The following is a 22034-nucleotide window of genomic DNA, read 5'->3' as shown; positions in this document are numbered from 1 at the left end:
GTAATGATTTGTAGCATTGACCAGAAGGAATGGTAAAGAGGACTTCGGTTCTGACTTATCATGGCTTCAGCGAGATACCAGCTTGTTAACGGATAGGAGAGGGATCAAAGAAGATAATTCTGCCCAGGGCTATGGTGAGATGCCAGACTTCTCTCTGTGTTGGATAAGTAAAATGGTGTGTGATGCGGTAAGAATTGCAGTCCTTGACTGCAGAAGCGAAAGTGAATTCTGAGGATGATGGATTACATCAGGAAGAGTAAAGATGAATGTAAAACAAACATTTCACACAGAAATTTACAGGATAAAAACTTCCCCTGGCAAAATTAATGGATATGGAATAGTTAAATACGAATGAAAGTCATCAGATCAGTAGCTGTTAAAATAAAGGATTATGATCGGAACTGTCGTATTTGGACTAAGTATTGGAGCAGGATGAAATAAGAATACAGTATCATTTCTTTAAACCCAGAACACGGGAAGTTATTCAAAATTGTTTAATTTGGAATTGGATAATTGGCTCTTTTAATTGTATTATAATCTGGCATTGTATTAATGTGGCTTTTTAATAATTATTTTTTTTAAAGAAAGAAAGAAAAAGAAGTCCATAAAATGCCATCGCCCCATTGATCCTTGCCACAAACACTTGCCACAATAGGTATGACTTACATTTTGTAATGTTTGGTGTTTTATTGTGTTTTAGTATTATGTTAGGAGCTGCCCAGAGTGGCTGGGGAAACCCAGCCAGATGGGCAGGGTATAAATAATGAATTACTACTACTACTACTTGTATTTTGGAAAAGGTGGAATACGCAGTTTGGTATAATTACGGTAGTGTAAGTGCTGAACGTCAATGAATTTTGTAAGGAATCATTCTTTTCTAGGATGTGCTTTATTACTATCCTATGTTTTGCTTCACATTACTTCCAGATTAATTGGAGAGAGCTCATATAAATTGAAGATATTCTCTGCTTTGAACAGCAGCATTATTGCCTGCTTACAAGTGGGTAAATAACCCAGAGGGTCTCTGCCAAGGTTTCTTCCATCTTAAACACTGATCCTTTCACATCTTTGAAAATGGTTGGCATTGGTAATACTTATGGTACGTTATGTCTCTCTCTCTCTCTCTCTCTCTCTCTCTCTCTCTCTCTCTCTCTCTCTCTCTCTCTCTCTTTGGTACCCCACCACTCTGTGCGGCTTCCAACAAAGTTTAAAATACAGTACATTAAAATGTACTCCTAATGTATATGCATTCCCATGATCACTTAAGGAGATTATTTCCCATCTGTAATGCCACCATGGATACAGATATAATGTGGAAGTGGTTAACCTCTAGAATGGCCTTTGCTGCCTTTGCTGTGTGGTGCTAAGGAACCTCCCGTTCTTAAGTAACACTAAATAAGATTCAGTACCACTCAACCTGATATATCGTGACTGGGCTGGAGTGGAAACTGCTCAGCATTCAGTGTGCAAAATAACAGATTACAGAGAAAGTATGATAGCTTTCATACAGATGACTATAGATAAAAGCTTTTGTAAAATTAAATGTTATGTTTTTCATTTTGTTTTAAATTATTTTTATGCATACCAGACTTTCCTTCAGAAGAAAGGAATTTGGCAAATATTACGTTGATTTAGCTAGAACCTCATAATCACTAGTTTTAAATAGTGTTAATCAAATATTATCATCTTCTTATGGGGGTTCATGTATAAACTACAGCATGTTGAAATAATCTGCATCTCCATCTGAACATCTGAATTCATTTTGTAGAATATGGCATGCAGCTGCATTTACATTCAAAGCAAAAACTACTGCAGTACATTGACCTACTGAATATTACAGTAGGTTTTGAATTTCATGTTAGTTGGATTTATTGGAGAAAATTGATTTGAGTGCTTCTGCTTTTGGCTGAGATTTTTTTTTATGTTCGGAAGAAAGGAAATAGGACATGCATATGATCAGACTTTGATGTGTAAAGAAGTTAATTATCTAAGCCATCTAACAGATCTTAGCTGGGGAAGTAATTATTTTAAACGGTACAGGGTGGTCTAATGAGGTGCAGGGTTCATCTAAATAAAATGTTCTACACCTACCCTTAGCTTATAAGCATAAAAACGTGGCCATAGAAAAAGCATTGCTAGCTGGTAACAGTTGGAGCATTCAGCATTCTTTCTTTCTTTTTGTTCATCATCATTATGTGTACATGTATAGAGACGTGACTTGCTGGGTTTCACGTGCCTGCTTAGAAGTATTTACATGACCTGAAGTTAAGAGGCTAGAGGGAGTCAGGCCAGGGCAGCTTGCCAACATGGGGCAGAGGGAGACTTGGGGAGAATGGGTCAGTTGCTTTCAGCTGTGTGTGACTAGCAAACTTGAGCTTGTTACTGAGGGAAGTCTCTGCTGTAGAGAAATGCCTTCTCCTCCATGGTTCCCATTCTTTCCAGTCTATTTGAACTCACAGTTTCTTTCTCTCTTGCTTAACTTTTGAGGATTTCTGTAAAAGGGACAGAAAAGAGGGCAGGCAGCAGCCAAAGCAAATAGGGTTTTGATCACTCAGGTTTTAGACTGAAAGCAATGTCTTTTCTGCAGTTGGCCTGAGGCTGTGGAAGGATCTGCCCCCCGCTGTTTTGCTGATTTTTGGAGAGGATGCAAAAACCTACCTCTTCCGAGAAGCCTGTTTCTGTTGACATGCCCTGTGTCCTTGGGTTGCTGCTGCCATTGATTTTTTAAATTGCTTTTAATTTATTTGGTTTCTTCTTCAAAGTTTATTTGAGTCACAGGGTACAATTGTTTTCACCATCTTCTATGAATAATTTTGCCTTCCAGAGTTAAATGAGGGCACTGTGGGTAAAGAGATTCAGACACTGGCCCAATGACCATGTTCTACCTCAGGGGTCAGCAAACTTTTTCAGCAGGGGGCCGGTCCATTGTCCCTCAGATCTTGTGGGGGGGGGGCAGACTATATTTTGGAGAGAAAAAATGAACGAATTCCTATGCCCCACAAATAACCCAGAGATGCATTTAAAATAAAAGGACACATTCTACTCATGTAAAAACATGCTGATTCCCAGACCGTCCACAGGCTGGATTGAGAAGGCTATTGGGCTGCATCCGGCCCACGTGCCTTAGTTTAGGGTCCCCTGTTCTACCTCCACTGCCTGTCACAAGTGGGGGCGGCGAGTACTGTTGTGCTGAGGTTCTACCATGTTTCTCCTAAAATAAGACGGTCCTCAAAAATAAGCCATGTCAAGCACAACCCTAACACTAACCCTAACCCTAACCCCCCTAACCCCCTAACCCTCTCAACGGGTCCCGCGCAGTGCGCTGCTGCCGGCTCTCAACGGGTCGGGGCTCGGCGCAGCATGCTGTTGCCAGCTCCCGCTCAAAAAAATAAGACATCCCCCGAAAATAAGCCGTGGTGTGTTTTTTTGGAGGAAAAATAAATATAAGACGTGTCTTATTTTAGGAGAAACACGGTAGTTCTGGGTTTCCCACAGACATCTGGTTGGCCATTGCGGGAACAGCAGGCATCCCCAAACTGCGGCCCCCCAGATGTTTTGGCCTACAACTCCCATGATCCCTAGCTAACAGGACCAGTGGTCAGGGATGATGGGGATTGTAGTCCAAAACATCAGGAGGGCCAAAGTTGGGGGATGCCTGGGGAACAGGATGCTTCCCATTCCCTTTGTTGTTTGAAAAGTATTCTAAGCACACTGATAATAACAGCACAGGGCCTAAAGCTCAATCTCATCTATGAATTGTGTAGCGCAATCCTATGCATGTGTATTCAGAAATAACTTTCCGTGGGTTCAGTCTCAGATGAGCCTGCATAGCACAGCAGACAAACCTTTCCCATGAGCAGGAAACCTGTGAGTCCCCACCGGTCACGTCTGCTCTGAAGTTCAGCACAAAGAATTGATTTATGAGAGATGTGGATGTAGGGATGTGAATTGAGAGGATGAGAGTCAATAAAAGACCATTAAAATGATCTGGAGGAAGAGAAAAGTATTACACCACACCATGAACAAATTGTTGTCACTCAGATTCTGGTTATTCTTTTAATAATTGCTTTTGCTAGTTGCCTAATCTGAAAATTAATTGCATTTTGGTTCCCCTCCCTTTGTCTTGTCATCTTTAAATTGTATTCTCCTTTAAAATGGAATATTAATAAGACAGTTTGGATTAGCATACAAATACTATAACCCCTGCCTTTTAGCCTCATCTGCCATAGGTTAAAAAAAACCCAACACATACTAAAATGTCATGCTATCTCTAATACACTGTTGACAGAAATACGGGACAGCACCTAAGAACACGGCAATCCATCTATGCTCTCCAGTTTATGGGAACTCAAACTACAGAATTACTATTTGAAATTACAGAAAATGACTTTATTCAAACCCAAACTGCCTTCAGCATATTGAAAAATCACAGGTTGGGAATCACTTGTTCTGTACAGCCGGGCAATGAGAGAAGAGTAGGATTGTATGATGAAGGAATTCCTTTCTGTGAGCAAAAGGACACTAGAATATTACCCAGAAATCCCTGGGAACACACATGTACACACCACTGCATATGAATAATTGTACCTATGTACAGATTAGCAACCAGTGTACACTGTAGGTAGACTGTAGACATGTTGAATACTACACGCGATGCACACGTATGCAGGCCCGTGCAGAGCTTGTCCAGTGCCCATGGCGTTGGTTAGAATAAAGTAATAAACTCTAACCCCAAAGCACCTGGTCCCTGGCCGGCCCCCCCAGCATGGCTTAGCCCTCCAAAGCCTGGGGCAAGTGGACCCAGCTGCCCTCCACTGCATGGGCCTGCCTCCCAGGAGGGACGTGGGGTGCCAAGGGAGCCTGCTGTGGCCGTACTGGCCCAGCCCTTGCTGCTGCTTCAAGTCACTCCAAGTTTCCTAGAAGGCCTTTAGGGGAAAGATGGGGCCTGGTGGATGAAGACTCAGGCTTCCTCACTTGCTTGGTTAAGGTGCTTGTATGTGCCTGAGAGTTTGGAACTTTGCTGGAAACTGGACTTACATGGAAAACTGAAATGTAATTGCAAAAGGTCAGCTGAGAAATGACACTATTTTATATCACGTTATATACGTTGTGAAATATAGTTTTACCTCAAGACCTGGCCTGTCACTTCCTGTTCATCTTTGCTTTTGGGCAAAGGAAATCTATATTACCGTAATATAAAACCTCCTGTGTGATCAAGGAGAAAAGTTGACTTGTCCAGTGTTCAGAGCAATATATTTAAAATAAGACTTGTGGATAATTATGGCGTGAAATACAGCACTAGTTAACCATCGTAACAAAAAACTTGTATAAATTATGTGCTATAGGAAATGTGTATAGGTGAAAGGTAAAACTATAATAGGCAAATCTAAGAGTGCTGACTGAGGGGCAATGATGCGAACATCTGCTTTTCATTCTTTAAAGCCACTGTTGCTAATAATAATGTAAGAAATGAGTAGACCATGGATAAATGAAGGCTTGCTAGATTTTTGCAAGTTAGAGAGATTAGTGGAGGGGAACCAGCAACTATTCTGTGGGTACTCTCATTTTAAAATGTTATCTGATGACAGGAATCGAAGACCAAGGCATTTGGATGAGTTGGTAGTACTGTACATTAGCTGAAAATTCTGACGATTCCCATTAGAAGTATGTTACGGTATATTAAAAATAATTTGTTTTTTCAGTCTAATAATTAGTTTTGTTCAGAATATGGTGTGTTGCTCATAATGCTTATAGTGTTTGTTGGCAGCATATGAATATTACCTGTGTAACATCTATGGTTCTTTCTGACCCTTTCCTTCCTTGGAGGTTTTTGAGCAGATGTTAGATGGCCATCTGTCATGGATGATCTAGTTGAGATTCCTGCATCTACCTGAGACTAGATGACTCTCAGGGTCCCTTCCAACTCTACAGTTCTATGATTCCATGATAGTATTCATGATTGTGGCCTTCCCTGCCACCTGTAAAGCTTAGAGCACATTACCCAAATACGTCACCAAAAGTAAGACTTATATGCATAGCTGCCAAGTCTCCCACTGAAAAATGCGGGATCAGCTGCGGCGCGGCACCAGAAGTCACTTCTACGCATGTCTGGACATGCATAGAAGCGACTTCCGCCGCCGCCCGATTTCCGGTGCCCAGACATGGGTAGCGTGGCACTGGAAGTGGCTTCTACGCATGTCCGGACATGCATAGAAGCAACTTCCGGTGCTGCTCTGCCCGATTTTCGGTGCCCAGGCATGGGCGGAGCGGTACCGGAAGTCGCTTCTATGCATACGGACATGCGTAGAAGTGACTTCCGGTGCCGCGCTACCCATGTCTGGGCACTGGAAATCGGGTGGCGTCAGCACCCAAAATGGAGGCTCCCTGGCAGGTAGGAAATCCAGGGGATTTCCGGGATTTTTTTCCATTCGGGAGAACAGTGGGAAACGGATTAAAATCCGGGGGTTTCCCGCGAAAATGGGAGACTTGGCAGCTATGCTTATATGACAGTAGCCATGATCATCTAGTAGAAGCGTAAAAGACTAGCTTTGACCTTTCCTTTTAGATTACGCCAGTTGATGCCAACGCTTCACATTGGCTCATTTTTTCTAGACTTTTGTGTCATTAAGGATCTTTGTAGATGACTGTGTTTTTCCTTTGTTGACAAAGCATAACAATGAGTATATGATGTCAGTAACATGTTTTCTTATTAATATATTCTTACTAACCCAGTTGGATAGAGTATAGTGCTGATAATGCCAAGGTTGCAGGTTCGATCCCCATATGGGACAGTTGCATATTCCTGCATTGCAGGGGGTTGGACTAGATCAGGCACCCCCAAACTCGGCCCTCCAGCTGTTTTGGGACTACAGCTCCCATCATCCCTAGCTAACAGGACCAGTGGTCAGGGATGATGGGAATTGTAGTCCCAAAACAGCTGGAGGGGCCATGTTTGGGGATGCCTGGACTAGATGATCCTCAGATGTTCCTTTCCAACTCTGCGATTCTGTGATCTGGGAAAAAGCCCCAATCAGTAGTTCTTAATTCCAAGCAGACGTGGTTGGATTGCACTATTAGAAAGCAGATACTTTAGTCAATTATATGCCTTATTCATTATTTTTAATGTGTAGAAGCAGTTTTAGTGAGAGAAGGGTTGAGTAAAAGCTAGTTCTGCACGATAGGAAAGGTAATTTAAAGTAGCTGTAAGGTGAAAAGCCAGATAATGTACAGGAACTGCATTCATGTAACTGGAAAGAATGGGGGTTGTTTGCACTTGAGTAATTCAAGTCCTTCAGTCAGTCAGTGAAATACTGTTCATGGGTATTTTCACCAGGTTGTGGTGTCTACTTGATACTGTCTTGCTGAAAGTTCTTAAGGGTTACAGTTTAGGAAGTGAAAACTGGTTGTATACTTCTTAATAAGTGACTGGGAGTGGTTTCTGGGTCCACATAACACCAGTCCTAAAGGATCTTCACTGGCCACCCAGTATGTTTCCGAGCACAATTCAAAGTGTTGGTGCTGACCTTTAAAGCCCTAAACAGCCTCAGTCAAGTATCCCTGAAGGAGCGTCGCCACCCCCATTGTTCAGCCTGGACACTGAGGTCCAGCTCCGAGGGCCTTCTGGTGGTTCCCTCACTGTGAGAAGTGAGGTTAGAGGGAATTAGCCAGAGGGCCTTCTCGGTAGTGACGCCCGCCCTGTGGACGCTTGGGTTGCGAATGTGATCCGTGCAGGATGCACGTTCGCAACCCGCAGCATTCGCAACCAGCGTCTGTGGGTTGTGATTTGACGCTTCTGCGCATGCGGTACTTCCAGGTTCTGCGCAGAGTGCAACCTGAAAGGATGTAACCCGCGGCGGACGTAACATGAGGTATGACTGTATCTGACTTTTAGACTTTTAAAAGACATCTGTTTTTAAATTAGGTGTTAAGCCATGTGGTTCCTTTAATCCAATGGCATCTTATCTCATAGGCCAAGCAGGTCTGCTCTACTTCTCCCCTCAGTATTGTAACAACAGGGGAGGGGTGGCAGGAAACTTTGAGGTAAACTTGAGGGCTGAGATAATCACATCTACAGTGGTACCTCAGATTAAGAACTTAATTCGTTCTGGAGGTCCGTTCTTAACCTAAAACTGTTCTTAACCTGAGGTACTACTTTAGCTAATGGGGCCTCCCGCTGCTGCCACGTGATTTCTGTTCTCATCCTGAAGCAAAGTTCTTAACCCGAGGTACTACTTCTGGGTTAGCGGAATCTGTAACCCGAAGTGTTTGTAACCAAAGGTACCACTTTATTCTGGTGACAGATCATGACTGAAGAGAAGATAGGGAGGGAAAAAGAAAAAGGTGATGGTATGCCTCTCAATGCCAGTTGTAGGGGAGGGGAGAGACTTTGCTGCTCGTCTTCATATTTCTGATCAACTGTGATGAGGGAGAGATCTTCAAATGGAGTCTGTTCTTCGTCTTCCATGTTAAGGGAGAGCACTTCAAAACGGTTGTGTAGTTCTAAGCACTCAAAGTGATCCCTGGGCCTTCTACTTCTATGAGTCACATTCCTCCGTACATCTGGCTCCTGTGTTGGGGAACTGACCTCCTCCTCAGGGGTGTCCCCTGTCTCCTCCTTGGTGCAGACAGTGTGCTCTGCTGCATCCAAGAAAAGCTCCAGCTCATTAATTCTCTGGAGCGTAGATACACAGGCCTGAAGTTGCTGGACCTTGTCTTCTAGTAGGGCAACCAACTTGCACTATTACTTCCCTTGATTGGGACATTATACGTCTGTTGATACAGCCTAGAATAGCATTAGCTTTTTTTGCTGCTGCACCACACTGTTGACTTAGCTCATGTTAAGCTTGTGGTCTACTAAGACCCCTAGTTCCTTTTCACATGTCTCCCATCTCATATTTGTGCAGGGAGCATTCGCGCAACACACTTAAACACTGCAGCCGACACACTAACGTGTCGTGACACAGTTTGGAAAGCTCTGGTCTTTGGCTTCACTGCATACAAGACTTTTTTAGGACATGTGCACTGCTGTTCATAACATAGAAAATTATCGGCCTACAAAGCCATGGCCATGCACTGCATTGTGTGGCAGACCACAAAACTTCAGGATGATACTTTGTGACTTCTTTCCCCCCACACCTCAGGCACTATTGTTGACATACACACAAAAGTGTGTTTGGTTCTGTTGAACTGTGGAGCTGAACATTTCAAAAATAAACTAGGGTATCCTGCCAAGGGTTATCACAACATAAAAATAGGCATTTTTAGACATTTGAGAAAGCTCAGCATAAGAACAAGTATATTGGATACAAAATAAAAAAATTCCTTCAGTAGCACCTTAAAGACCAACTAAGTTTTTATTTTGGTATGAGCTTTCGTGTGCATGCACACTTCTTCAGATAAGTGTATATTGGATACACTTTACTTTTGTCAGAGGAACATTTTAAATCGTTGTGTAGGACTGAAGAGGTAGATAAAATGAAGGAATTTATTACATATGAACTGAGCTTAAAGCTAAACTTAAGCCACAGAAGGTTGTGAGGAACAGTGAGGTAGCAGCTAGTTCTATTGTCACTCAATTTGAAGACAAGATTCCAGATTTGGATGGTAAGAAAAACAGTGTTAGATTTGAGAGAGTCTGCATAAACTGCAATAAAGTCATCATCCCCCCCCCATCAGAAACGTTAGCATAAAGCAGGGATATCCAACAGGTCAATCACGATCTACTGTGATCCCCGCGAGGTTTTGGTAGATCGAGGTCCATCTCTGGCTCCCTTTCCTTAGCGTCGGTAAAACTGACTCCTGCCCTGCCCCTTCGCCCTGCCCTCCATTGTTGCATGATCTCTGGAAGGGAAGATGAAGCTTTCTCTGTGCTGCTGTTTTCATCCATAGAGATCTTTTTGTGAGTGTCTTCACCCCTTTGTCCCTTGCCTTTAAACCCTCCCCCCCAAAAAAAGGAAGTTCCCCCTCAAAAAGATTTTTTAACCCCTAAAAAACGGGGCTTTTCTATTCCCCCAAAAAGCTCAACAACTTTAAGCTGAACTCCCGCAAAAACGGCGGTAGATCACTGCCAGTTTTTAATTCTGAAAGTAGATTGCAGTCACTTGAGAGTTGGCTACCCTGACATAAAGGAAATGGAAGAGAAAATCAGTTTGTGACGGGGACAGGAAGGTTGCATTCTTCTAAAAAATAGTTTCAGCATTAAATGGTGATGCACTGGATGTATGCAGATACTATGCAGAAAACTTGAAAAATGTTTAATAGGTGGATATGTTTTTGAGTGGGATGAATTTCGAAGAAGTTCCAAGCAATTAAGCAGTCTGAACTTGTTTGATTTTTTTTTTAAAATAGAGCTAATCAAACCATTTCAGACTGTTACTTGCTTAAAAACTAAAATTAGGAAACTGCTTTCTATTTGGGAGAGGCGTACAAGGGAAACAATCTTTCTATAACTTTCCAAAATAATTTAGACAGAGCCATATTTGAGTGAGAATGTGTTCATTTTGGTCACTGGTGGCTACAAAGTACAATTTGGCAGCAGCTTGGTGAACAGGCAGAAGGTTTACTCTACTTTGCCTTATTTAAGGATAGATAATTCACTATATGCAGAGAGAAGTCTTCACAGTGATCTAGTGTTACATGTTAAACAGGTTAGTGAATGTAATAATCTTAAAAATAATTGACCTTTCTGAATAGGATATGTATCTACACACAAAAGATCCTGCAGGTGATAATATCAAATTGTATCAGATGTCAACTACTGGTGATTCTCTACTCAGTTTCTGGGGGGGGGGGACTTTAGAAGCAAAGTGGTTTCAGGACTTATTTCCCTTTGGTTCAAGAGGTATGCATGACATCAGGTCTGAGGAAATAGGAGGAAAAAGCTTCAGTGTCAGGATTCTGCAGAAACCACAAAACCTTTTCCATATCTTTTGAGAGAATGAGCTCAGTGCTTGGTCCTCCTGCATCACTTATGTGTGTAAATCTTGTAGGCAGGTTTTGAGGAAAAAAAATCTAATCTAATCCAGACCCTGTGATTGAGGCAGATTTGGAAAGTGTGGGACAGTTCTTTCCAGGCACGACCCACTTTTAAAGGTCCTTGTCCAAGCACCCTTGCTTTTTTTTTCTGCTCCAGAGCTTTCTCCACGAAAACCCGCTCTTTAAAGCTCAGTCAGAGCAAATGGCAATCCATGGAAAACCTGAATTGATGTTTGTTCTGATTGAGCACAAAAGAGTTGGTTTTTGTGGGGAAAGCTCTGGGCACACAAATTATCAGAAACAAAGCTTTTAAGTACAGACCTGTGCCTGGGGCAAAAGTGAAGCATTGAGGGGGGATTTGAACCCTGGTCTCCCAGGTTCTAGTCCAGTGCTCTAACCACTGCACCAAAGTGGATTGAAAATATGAGGGAATTCAATTCTTCTCTCTGTCTATCAGACAAAATAGGGAAACAGTTTTGAATTTCAAGTAAGAATGAAAAAAGCTAGCACAAATGGATCAGATACTATTGACATTATCCAATGAAACATGAGTGACATATATTATCCCTCAGGTTATCCTGTTCTGGAGAATTGGTGCTTAATTGCTCTGTGGTATGACTACCACTCAGGTTTCAGGATGAAAAAGGCTAACTTCTATGCAAACCAATCCTTTATTGCTAATAGTCATAAATGAGATTTGCATGGTTTACAGTACCATGCATATGATTGCAAGAAATTGTAAATAAAGTTTACGGTGCTCTGTTTGAGCGGAAAGAAGTTGCTGGGTTTGGCGAGAAAATAAAAGACAAAATAAACTCAGAGCAGAGATTGAAGTGAAGTGTGAGGAAAGCAAGATACTTTTTTCTCAATAAATCAAGTTTATTTTGCTGTGTGCTTATGGCAGCTTTGAAGAAATGTAGCCAACTCCATCAAGTGATGTTAAGTAATGGAGGGCATAAATGAAAAAGCAGTAATAGATGCTGTAGATAGTTCTAATGTCACACAAGAAAATATGTAAATTGAAACATGATGTTTCATTTAACTGCAGTTTTAGAGGCTGTTCTGAAAGTGAGCATAAATGCTCATGTTATGCTCAGGAGAAATCTACATATGAAAGAGGATTAGTTTATGGTCCTATGGGATATATTGTGGGTTTGAAATATGGCATATCCTAAAAGCAGGTGAAACAGATAATAGTCAAATTTGATAGGGCTTCTGAACAAGAAAGTTGCTCCATAACTGAGGTTGAGTTTCCATTAATAAGGGAGACACATGTTGTGAAGAAACAGTTTCCTCCCGTAACATTATATGGTTTACCATTCATAAGTCTCAGGGACTTTCTTTTAACCGAGAAAGACTTTTCAAGGCAAGTGTGGGTTGTGTGCTTTATCTAGGCTATGGAAGTTAACTGGTCTACATCTACTGGCATGCGATCCTTTAAAAATATCCTGTGGCACAACGTGCATAGATGATGAACACAATAGACCTGCAAAGTTGATTCCTACATCATCTGCTTCTAGAAAGGCCACCAAACAAGGGACAGACTGTTTTGCCCTCTGTAAGTCAAATAGGAAACTGGGCCAGAACCCTAAAATGTGATGTTGAAACCACAGAGTGTGGGGTGGCACTTCCATGGGATTTCTATAATGACCCTGGAATATTCAGAATTATTTGGGCCCAAGATACCTTAAAGACTACTTTATCCTTTATATCCCTGCCCAATCACCAGGGCCCCAGGGGGGGGGGAGTCACAGTTAGTGGTCCCCCATAGCTCGTATCCCCCAGGAAGTTTATGGAAGTTTATAGTTTTATGGAACTTCCTTCCAGTTGAGGGCAGGCTGGTCCCCTCTCTATTGAACTTCGCTGCCTACAGAAGGCTTTTTTATACCAAGCAGGCATTTTAAGTGAAGTTTGATTTTATAGTTTTAACTGATTTTTATTTTTTTGTATTGTATCTTTGTAAACAACTTAGAGACTATTATAGTTAGGTGGTGTTTAAATAAACAAATTAGCAGTAATTTCAAAATAAGCAATAACATTTAACATTTTTGTTGAATTTTGTCATTCACCTTAATTACTACTATTACTAATGGTGCTTGCGTACTTTAGTCAGCTATATTGCTTCAGTTGCCTGGGGAAGGGGGAAAATAGTATTTTTTAGTTAGGCTGAATAAGGCATTGTGAATGTCTGAATGGAACAGCACTAACTTGGTATTTTAAAGCATGCACACACACATTGTTCATGGGTTTTGATTTGCTATTTTTCATTATGTGGTGTTTGCTCTTGTATACCTGCAAACATTGTGGTTTTCTTTGTTTACTCAGATGAGTGGTACTGGATCTAGTCCAATGTCGACTCCATCAGGCAGCGGAAGAGGGACTGGGAAATCAACAAACTTTACTCCTGAACTGCAAAGTATGATGTAAGTATCCCTTTTGTTTCCATATCTTATTACATTCACAATTCCACATTACTAGGAAGCAGAATTAATAGAGGGCAGGGCAGATTTGTCTCATATATGCTTATTAATTAATTTTGCAAAGTTTGGAAATGGTTTTTAAGATTTATTAAGTAACTTAGCAGGTACTCTTGTTGTTGGATTTGAAAACACATGTAGCTAAAATAAGCTTACATATAGGAAATATAGGGTGTGCTATATATTTTTCACTGTATATTGTAGGGTGTTTGATCCTAGGATTGGTAGGAATATTTTCTGTTCGTTAAATTACTTTTCTTTCTTTTAAAAAGTGTATTATATTTTACAGTTGTTTTTTCATGATGCACAGCGGTATGTTGCAATGAAACAATGCTGTTTGTGACAGAATTAACATGTGGACCATTTGGAACTGATTAGTCTTTGCTCTTGACAACAAGAATAATTTCTTACAAAGAACAGGAATTTACTGTAAAATGACATAGTGATGCAGTTCTAATTTGTGACAAGACTGGAACACTGTTGTTGTTTTATCTCGGAATACCTAGATTTTCATAAAGTCATTGGCTTCATATTTTTTAAATTCCATAATTGGGAGGATTCCATACTTAAAGCTTGATTAGTTGCCTTCTACAATGGGCCAGGCTACAAATCTTGATTTTTTGGAAGGCAACCTATTAATCAGGGAGGCTGACCTGCCAGCACATGCCATATTTTCTTTTGTATAAATCCAAGATGTATTGGTCTGCAGAAAGTAGAGAGAACTCAAGCTAATGAGTTCTTTCTCTATGGATCATTATTTCTGATTTATCAAGGAGTTAAAAGAGAATGTTCAGCATAAGACTTAAGATTTTACTCTTCTCTCAGAACTGCAGATGGAGAGCAGGACAGGTTCATTTTTGTTTTGCCTTTGTTTAGTTATATTCTGAATGTACCCACCTAACTCTTTAGTGATAGTAATTGGCCATGCACCTACATAATTTGCTGCTCTTGGGAGTGATGTACACCAGTTATGGGGTTTGATTTTGTATAGCAATGCGGTAATATGCTTAAAGAATTTTTACACCCATCTGCTGGAAAAGAATTGTGTACACTTTTAAAGCTGGGACAAATGTCTTCTTGTCACTCTAAAGAACAGCATCTGTCTTCAAATAAGCAGACAATAATTATAACCATTCAAAGCCTATTCTTTTTCAGTAAAACGTTCGGTTATGTCAGAATTACTCATGTAAATATACAGTTTGGACCACTTGGACTGCTAATGTTTGTTAGCCTCAGAACTGAATTAGGTTTGAAAGTGGTGTTGTTATAAATAGATATAATGCCAACTGACACATTGTCATATTTAGGGGCTGAGATATCACCCAAATGCGTCTGGGCGTGACTGAGTCTGTAGTTATTCAACACACACCTTTTTTTGGTATAGATCCGCCCAGAGTGGCTGGGGGAACCCGGCCAGATGGGCGGGGTATAAATAATAAATTATTATTATTATTATTATTATTATTATTATTATTATTATAGATAGCCATTTTGGATTTACTTTTGGAAGGAAGAACAGGGTGCAATGTTCTGGCTGCTTTTAGCTTTCTACCTTTTTAGTGCTAGAAGGCAGAAGATGGTGAATTTAAACCACTGCTGCTGGTATCAAGCTTTGGAAAAATAGGTTGCTGCAATAGCTTGGTTTCTGTGGGGGCAAAGGCCAGTGGTATTGCCCAGAATAGTGAATGGGTGATTTCTCCCTCCCTGACTAATTAGAAGCCTTTAGAAGTGACGTGTAATTGGCTCTTGTCCAGTGGATCTTCTTTTTTGGCTGGTGGGATTGTATTGCCATCCATATCTTTATTCCTTGTTACATATTTCTTAGTCTTGAGAGGTTAAGGTTTCCTATCCCAGTAGACAGAAATTATACCAACCTTGAACACCTGGCACGTACAGATATTTCTATTTGATGCAACTGTGGGTTTACATCACCACCCTGTGTGCAGTGGCAATACCCATGCAGTACTGAAGCAGTTGTGGAATTTTTTCCAAAAATCGCACGAAAGAGGATCCTCTTTGTGCATTAGAATGCTTGCACACTGGCTTATTCTTGGCAGTTTGCTATAGGGCGTATCTGCATGGCAATTTCTAAAATACTAAAGCAGAGGGTTTCAAAGTGCATCAAAAGCATGCCATGTATAGTAGCAGCACAGAGAAAAGCTCATAATGGGGTTCAATAAGTTAGAAGTTCCAGGTTTTAAAAAAACTTTGTGTGACTGACCTGAATGTCAAGTACTGTGATCCAAACACCCATTGCCCCAGGTATTCAGTAGCCTGCCCAAAATATCCAATTGGATATATATAATAAGCATAGTAGCACTTAATCAGTGCCATGTTGGGAAAAATATGCCAGCAAAATATGTCAATGGGAAACTCTACGATTCACTGATAAAGTTTCTGTGACTAAGTGAGGCTCTGGTGCCTTGCTAGGAAATTATACAATTATGTTTAATTTCAAATACATTTTTTTATCTTAGGTTTCCTTTCCCTTGTCAATTCTTGGACTTTTAAAAGTTTGTTTCCTTAAAAGTGTTTATCTAAATTGAATAATTCATATTTTGATATTCAGACTGGGAGGAAATATAACAGAACATTACTTGGGCTTGGAAATCAAAGGAAGGACTTGAGTCTAGTGAGCTATTGTAGGCCAACCTGATTATTTGGGCAAGTAGCAGAGAAGCTTTTATTTTTATATAATTGCTGACTTCCTGATTAAGCACTTTCTTAACTCCCCTCCCCGCCAATATGCAGTTCCTGTCAATGCAGAAGTTATTATTGGCTATGTAAGTGAAGACCTAGACACCTTCATACTGTTTTGGACCTAGTGCCGTTTCTACTTTTAAAAGAAATCCAAACAAGTAGACTTTGATTCTAAGATACATTTCACCAACTCTTCTGTTTACTTCACTGGAGCTGGTGGAATTCTTCCAGTAGGTTTATTTGTGTGCATTTTTCTTGAAAAAAATATTATTAGCAAAAAAATAATTACATGTCAGGAATAGACTGTGGACATAAATATTAAAATTGTTTCCTTTGGCTTCTGCTCTATAATAGGTTGCCACAAGAGCTTATCTAGAATCCTTCAGGAACTTAAAAAAAACAACCCACCATGTAATTTACAGGCTACTTCTAAAATGCATTTATTTGAGGTATATTGATTTCACTGAAACCTTCCTCCATCTTTGCATCATTAGGAAGCAATATTGTTCTGTATAGAACTAATTTTGATCTTGTTCACATATGATTGATCATTAGCTCATTTTAGGACTGTTGCTTGCCAGAGCTGCTAGCCACCCTGTTACTTAATTACTTACAGGCCGGGTTTGGACATAAAAGTAGGGTTTGATTAACCATATTGTGCACAAGCTTCCAGCTCTGCTACTTCCATTCTCTCTTAGTTGAAGAGGGACCAAACCACAGAGTGGCTGGCTTAGCTAGCGTCATGTCTGAACCAGCACTCGGGGCTTCTTTCTACAGACAAATCACAGCCGGGAAGCCAAGGTTTGTTCTTGGCTTCTTGATACGAGGGACACCTGGCTTGCCAGTAATACACGCGAAATGTTACAAGAAAGGAGATTCCAACTGAACATCAGGAAGAACTTTCTGACAGCAGGAGCTGCTCGACAGTGGAACAGTCTCCCTCGGAAGCTGGTGGACTTTAAAAACTTTCACTGGAGGTTTTTGAGCAGAGGTTGCATGTCATGGATTCTTTAGCTGAGATTCCTGCATTGCAGGGGGTTGGACTAGATTACCTTGGGATCTCTTCCAACTACCATGTTTTCCCGAAAATAAGACACTGTCTTATATTTATTTTTCCTCAAGAAGACACACTAAGGCTTATTTTCAGGGGATGTCTTATTTTTATTACGCGTCCAGCCTCGCCTCTTCCTTGGCGCCCTCCAGAACTGCGGCTATCATTATGTCTTATTTTTGGGGTATGGCTTATACTGGTACGCAAATGCTTAGAAATCCTGCTACAGCTTATTTTATGGGTATGTCTTATTTTCAGGGAAACAGGGTATACAGTTCTATGGTTCTGTGAGCTAAATATTTGGCTCCATGGCTGCAGTAACCTATCAAGGACACAAAGCATAGCAGCAAAATATCTATATGTTCCGGTGTACAAGACGACTGGGCATATAAGACGGACCCCCACCCCCACTTTTCCAGTTAAAAATATAGAGTTTGGGATATACTCGCCATATATGACTACGCAGAAGCGATTCCTGGTGCTGCGCTGCCCATTTCTGGGGCGCCAGAAATTGCTTCTACTCGGACATGCGCAGAAGCAATTTCCAGCTTCTGGGCATGGGCAGCGCAGCAACGGAAATTGCTTCTGTGCATGCCTGGACATGCGCAGAAGCAATTTCCAGCATATGGGCATGCCGCACCGCGCTGCACCGCGCCAGTTTAGTGCGGCGCAGCGCGGGGACTTGCTGAGCGGGCGGCTCGGTGACTGGGCGGCTCATGGTCGTATAAACAGCCTCTGTGGGCACAGTGCCACTCCTGGTGAGTGGATTTACCGTACTTGTACAGCGCCACCCTTGCTGCTTTCATACGGTTGCCACATACCGCGGGGATGCGGCCGCAGCCATTTTTGAGCTCCCCCCCCACCATATGCGGCAACTGCAGATTCTCCATTCCAGTATAAGACGACCCCCGACTTTTGAGAAGATTTTCCTGGGTTAAAAAGTCGTCTTATACGCCGGAACATAAGGTAGTAGTTACCATATTTGTGTCAACTGCATTTTACATTATAAAAAGTTGAAATCCAGATGTAATGTACAACATTTTGTTGCTACTATAAAATATATACTGTGCATTAAAAGCAATTGGAGATGGACAGAGGCTAATATAGTCAATTTAACATAGGATGAATATGTTTTAGAATGTTAGTTCTTCATGTGGTTGTGATGATTAAAGCAGTTTTTTTCTTAAAGTATTTGCATATGCTGAGATCTCTAACCTAAGAATCTCAATGTTTTGTCAAAAGGAATAAAAGAACTTCCAAAACGAGGGGCTTGGGTTTCAGTAATTTCTACTGGGGGATTAAGCCAGAAGAGGCAATAACATCCAAAACAGAAGAAATATTATCAACTGCTAGAACAGTTTTTGATGCCAAGGAATGCACAAACACGGGAGCAAACATTAAACTAACACATCCAAGACGTCACAATAACTGAAGGAAAGGAACAAGGGTAGATTACATCAAATAAGAACAGCACAAGCTCGCTGCAAATATTACTTGTGCCTTTCAAAAATATTGTGTAATACTAAGTATTTGCTATTAGTAACTTCTGCCCTTTTCTCTTAAAGGCTTTTTATTCTTCCCTAGTACTACCTGCTGTTTTAAATAAGAGTTTAAATTATTGGTTTGATTTTTATCATTGGTTGATTTTTGTGCATTAAACATTTTGGTAAAGTAAAATGTCCAAGTCCCCCATCCAGTATAAAAAAAGAAATCTAACCAAAACTGAATGGAGATTCTGGAGTCAGTCTTTGTGGAGGGTGATTTCCCAGCATCTTCAGGAATAGCTTGATCCTTTTAACTTTCTAAAGTAGGGGTAGCCAATAGATTGGATGTGGAACCAGTTCTGACCCACATAGTTACCAGATAGAATTTTAGTAAGCTGAGATAGGTTTGGCTTAAGTTTTACTCATAGAGAGGAAAGAAACCCTGTGAAATTCAGAGAGATTTCCAATTTTTTAGTGCAGTGCCTCAGTCATATCAATATGCATATTTTCCTTGCCTGTTGTGGAGCATTTATGACTAGGTAGTGACTTTATTGTGCAGATTACCCAGAAAATAGCTTGGTCGTGGAGCAAAATATACTTCAACTATGAAAACGCATAGGTTGCCACCCTCGGACCACTGACAACCCATCTTCTAGCTTGGATGTGACCTTCTGTGCTTTAGCTTTGCTATTTCCTCATTATGCTCCCTAAAATTGAAACCATTGAAATCTGCATGTCATTTTTGTTATGTCCATCAGTAACATCATCTCTCTCGCGAGTTAATTTTGGATAACGTTGGAAGGAAATGGCAATAATGATCTTGCCCATGAGAGTCTTGGTTAACCAGACTGTAATTTGAGGTTGTACAGGATTTCTCCATTCCGTTCAGTCCTTGTTTACCATGTTTGAACCCAGAAGCTTTGCTGAGACTGCATTGTTCAAAAATAACTTAAAGTCTGAACGAGTTGTTTACGACCTTTTTCTTGTGCTTATAAGAGACATGGGGTCAGGGAGCAAATTTGCTTGGAATTCCCCATAACATCAACTAGGGTCTATCAGGACAGGCAAACAATTTTACATGCACATTCATGCAAGTTCACCAGACCTGTTGTTTTTCTCTCCAACCTCCTTTTTTTGCAAACATACTGTTTGCAAAATTGAACTTTTACAGATAGCAGCTAACTCAACTGAGATGTGGCTTACTTTGGTTTAGAGTTGCTTCTCTGGTAGAATGAAAGATGTGTGGCCTCCACCATTTCTGGTTCTTTTTCTAACCTCCTTTGTTTCACAGAAACAGTGGACACTTCAACATTGCAATTTTATTAATACACAGCCCCTAACAGAGCTTTAGCCCAATGCTTGCTGTCATGAGTGTACACAGAAGGTAAGTCATACCTCCTCAGCAATGAATGGAAACCCAGATCTCTGCTCATTCACCAATGCTCTCTCAGTTCTGTTTTTTAAAAACCACATACACACGCACAAACAGTGAATGAGTTGTGAAAAAACTAATATTTTTCTAGGCACCACAAAAGGCTTTAGCCCTGTGCATGCTCTCAGGCACAAACCTCACAGAAGACAATGCTTTACTTCTGAATAAACTGAATATGATACCAGACAAATGTGGCAGGGAGTTCAACATCTGACTGGTTACAAACCTAGCAGTCCATCAGCTGTAGAGAGTACTGCTTCTCTGGTGGGGGAGCTGAATACCTTCTTTGCTCGATTTGAGGTGACACAAGTAGTGGCTCCAGTAGTGATGCCAGAGATATTGTCACCACTCCCCATAGGGAATGTAGTTAGAGTGGAAGAGGGAGAAGTGAGGCGAATGCTAAAGGGGGTAAATACGAGGAAAGCCACAGGCCCTGATGGAGTAGCTGGCAGGGTGCTGAGAGAGTGCTCGGACCAGCTGGCAGGAATCTTTACGAAGATTTTTAATCAGTCTCTAGCCAAAGCCACTGTTCCCTCCTGTCTGAAATCCGTTACCATAATACCCCTGCCAAAAAAAATCAAAGATAGCCTGAATGACTTTCGCCCTGTGGCGCTGACACCCGTCATAATGAAATGCTTTGAAAAACTGGTGCGGAATCGCATTATATCGTGTTTGCCAGTGGGACATGACCTTTACCAGTTTGCATATAAGGGGAAGAGATCCACGGAGGATGCTGTGGCAATGTCACTACATGCTGTCCTGACTCATCTGGAGAAACAAAGGAACTATGCAAGACTGTTATTTGTAGACTTTAGTTTTGCTTTTAATACTATTCTTCCGCATAGACTGGTGCCCAAACTATTAGACCTGGGACTTCCGCCGAGCTTATACAGGTGGATATTAGATTTTCTGTCGAATCGTTCCCAACGGGTCAGGATGGGTTCTCACATCTCTGCGGATCTCAGTATGAATACCGGGACGCCGCAGGGGTGTGTGTTGGACCTGTTGAGGGCATTTTACCACTGTGTTATAGAAAGTTTATTAACCTAGGATCTGTGTGTGTGGTTTGGGAGTTGCACGGTTGGGGAAAGAACAGCGCTGTCCAGGGTCATAAAGACTGCGGAGAGGATAATTGGGTGCACTCTTCCCACTTTGGATCAAATCTATGCCTCCAGGTGCTATAAGAAAGCTGCAGATATTGTGCAGGATAGTGTGCACCCCGGAAACGATCTCTTTCAGCTTCTGCCTTCTGGAGGGGGGTATGGGGTCATAAAGACCAGGACTAGCCACCTGAGAAATAGCTTCTATCCAAGAGCTATTTCGGTTTTGAATGCAGCGAAAGGCTGTGATGGAGGGTCTGTATTCAGTTGTGGGGCATCAGAGTTTTAGGGGGCAAATCAGGAGAGGTATTAGAGTTTTTGCTCCCTGGAAGGACAGATCGTGAAGCTGAGGCTCCAATACTTTGGCCACCTCATGAGAAGAGAAGAATCCTTGGAAAAGACCCTGATGTTGGGAAAGATTGAGGGCACTAGGAGAAGGGGACGACAGAGGACAAGATGGTTGGACAGTGTTCTCGAAGCTACGAACATGAGTTTGACCAAACTGCGGGAGGCAGTGCAAGACAGGAGTGCCTGGCGTGCTATGGTCCATGGGGTCACGAAGAGTCGGACACGACTAAACGACTAAACAACAACAACAATTAGAGTTTTTAGGGGGTTAATTATGTATAGGTGGGATGGGTAGTGAGTTGATAGGCATTTTTTGGATAGTGGGCTGATGGTTGTTGTAAGTTTGATGTAGATTCTCAATTTCGTTGTTCTGCATGGGAGAATGACAATAAAGATTATTGTATCGTATCATATCGTATCGAATCGAATAGGATTGTGTTAGTAACCACCAGTGCTAGGAAAGTTTAT

The 22034-nt window shown here is 41.3% G+C and overlaps 1 protein-coding gene across 10 annotated transcripts in view; it reads left to right on the top strand.

Moving 5' to 3' along the window:
- SUPT3H (SPT3 homolog, SAGA and STAGA complex component) overlaps positions 1-22034 on the top strand; it is a 318564-nt gene that overhangs the window by 14925 nt on the left and 281605 nt on the right. For 8 of the 10 annotated variants that reach the window (XM_088667090.1, XM_088667091.1, XM_035110313.3 and 5 more), the window contains one exon: positions 13300-13397. In XM_088667090.1, coding sequence (XP_088523216.1) covers positions 13300-13397 — 98 coding nt within the window. Of the gene's footprint in view, positions 1-584; positions 656-13299; positions 13398-22034 lie in introns of those variants that run through there. The other 2 variants (XM_088667093.1, XM_088667092.1) reach the window with 1 other exon arrangement.

The sequence above is a fragment of the Zootoca vivipara genome, chromosome 3, assembly GCF_965207765.1.
Source record: "Zootoca vivipara chromosome 3, rZooViv2.hap1.1, whole genome shotgun sequence".
Taxonomy (NCBI): Eukaryota; Metazoa; Chordata; class Lepidosauria; order Squamata; family Lacertidae; genus Zootoca; species Zootoca vivipara.
This window is presented reverse-complemented; position numbering and strand designations above follow the sequence as displayed.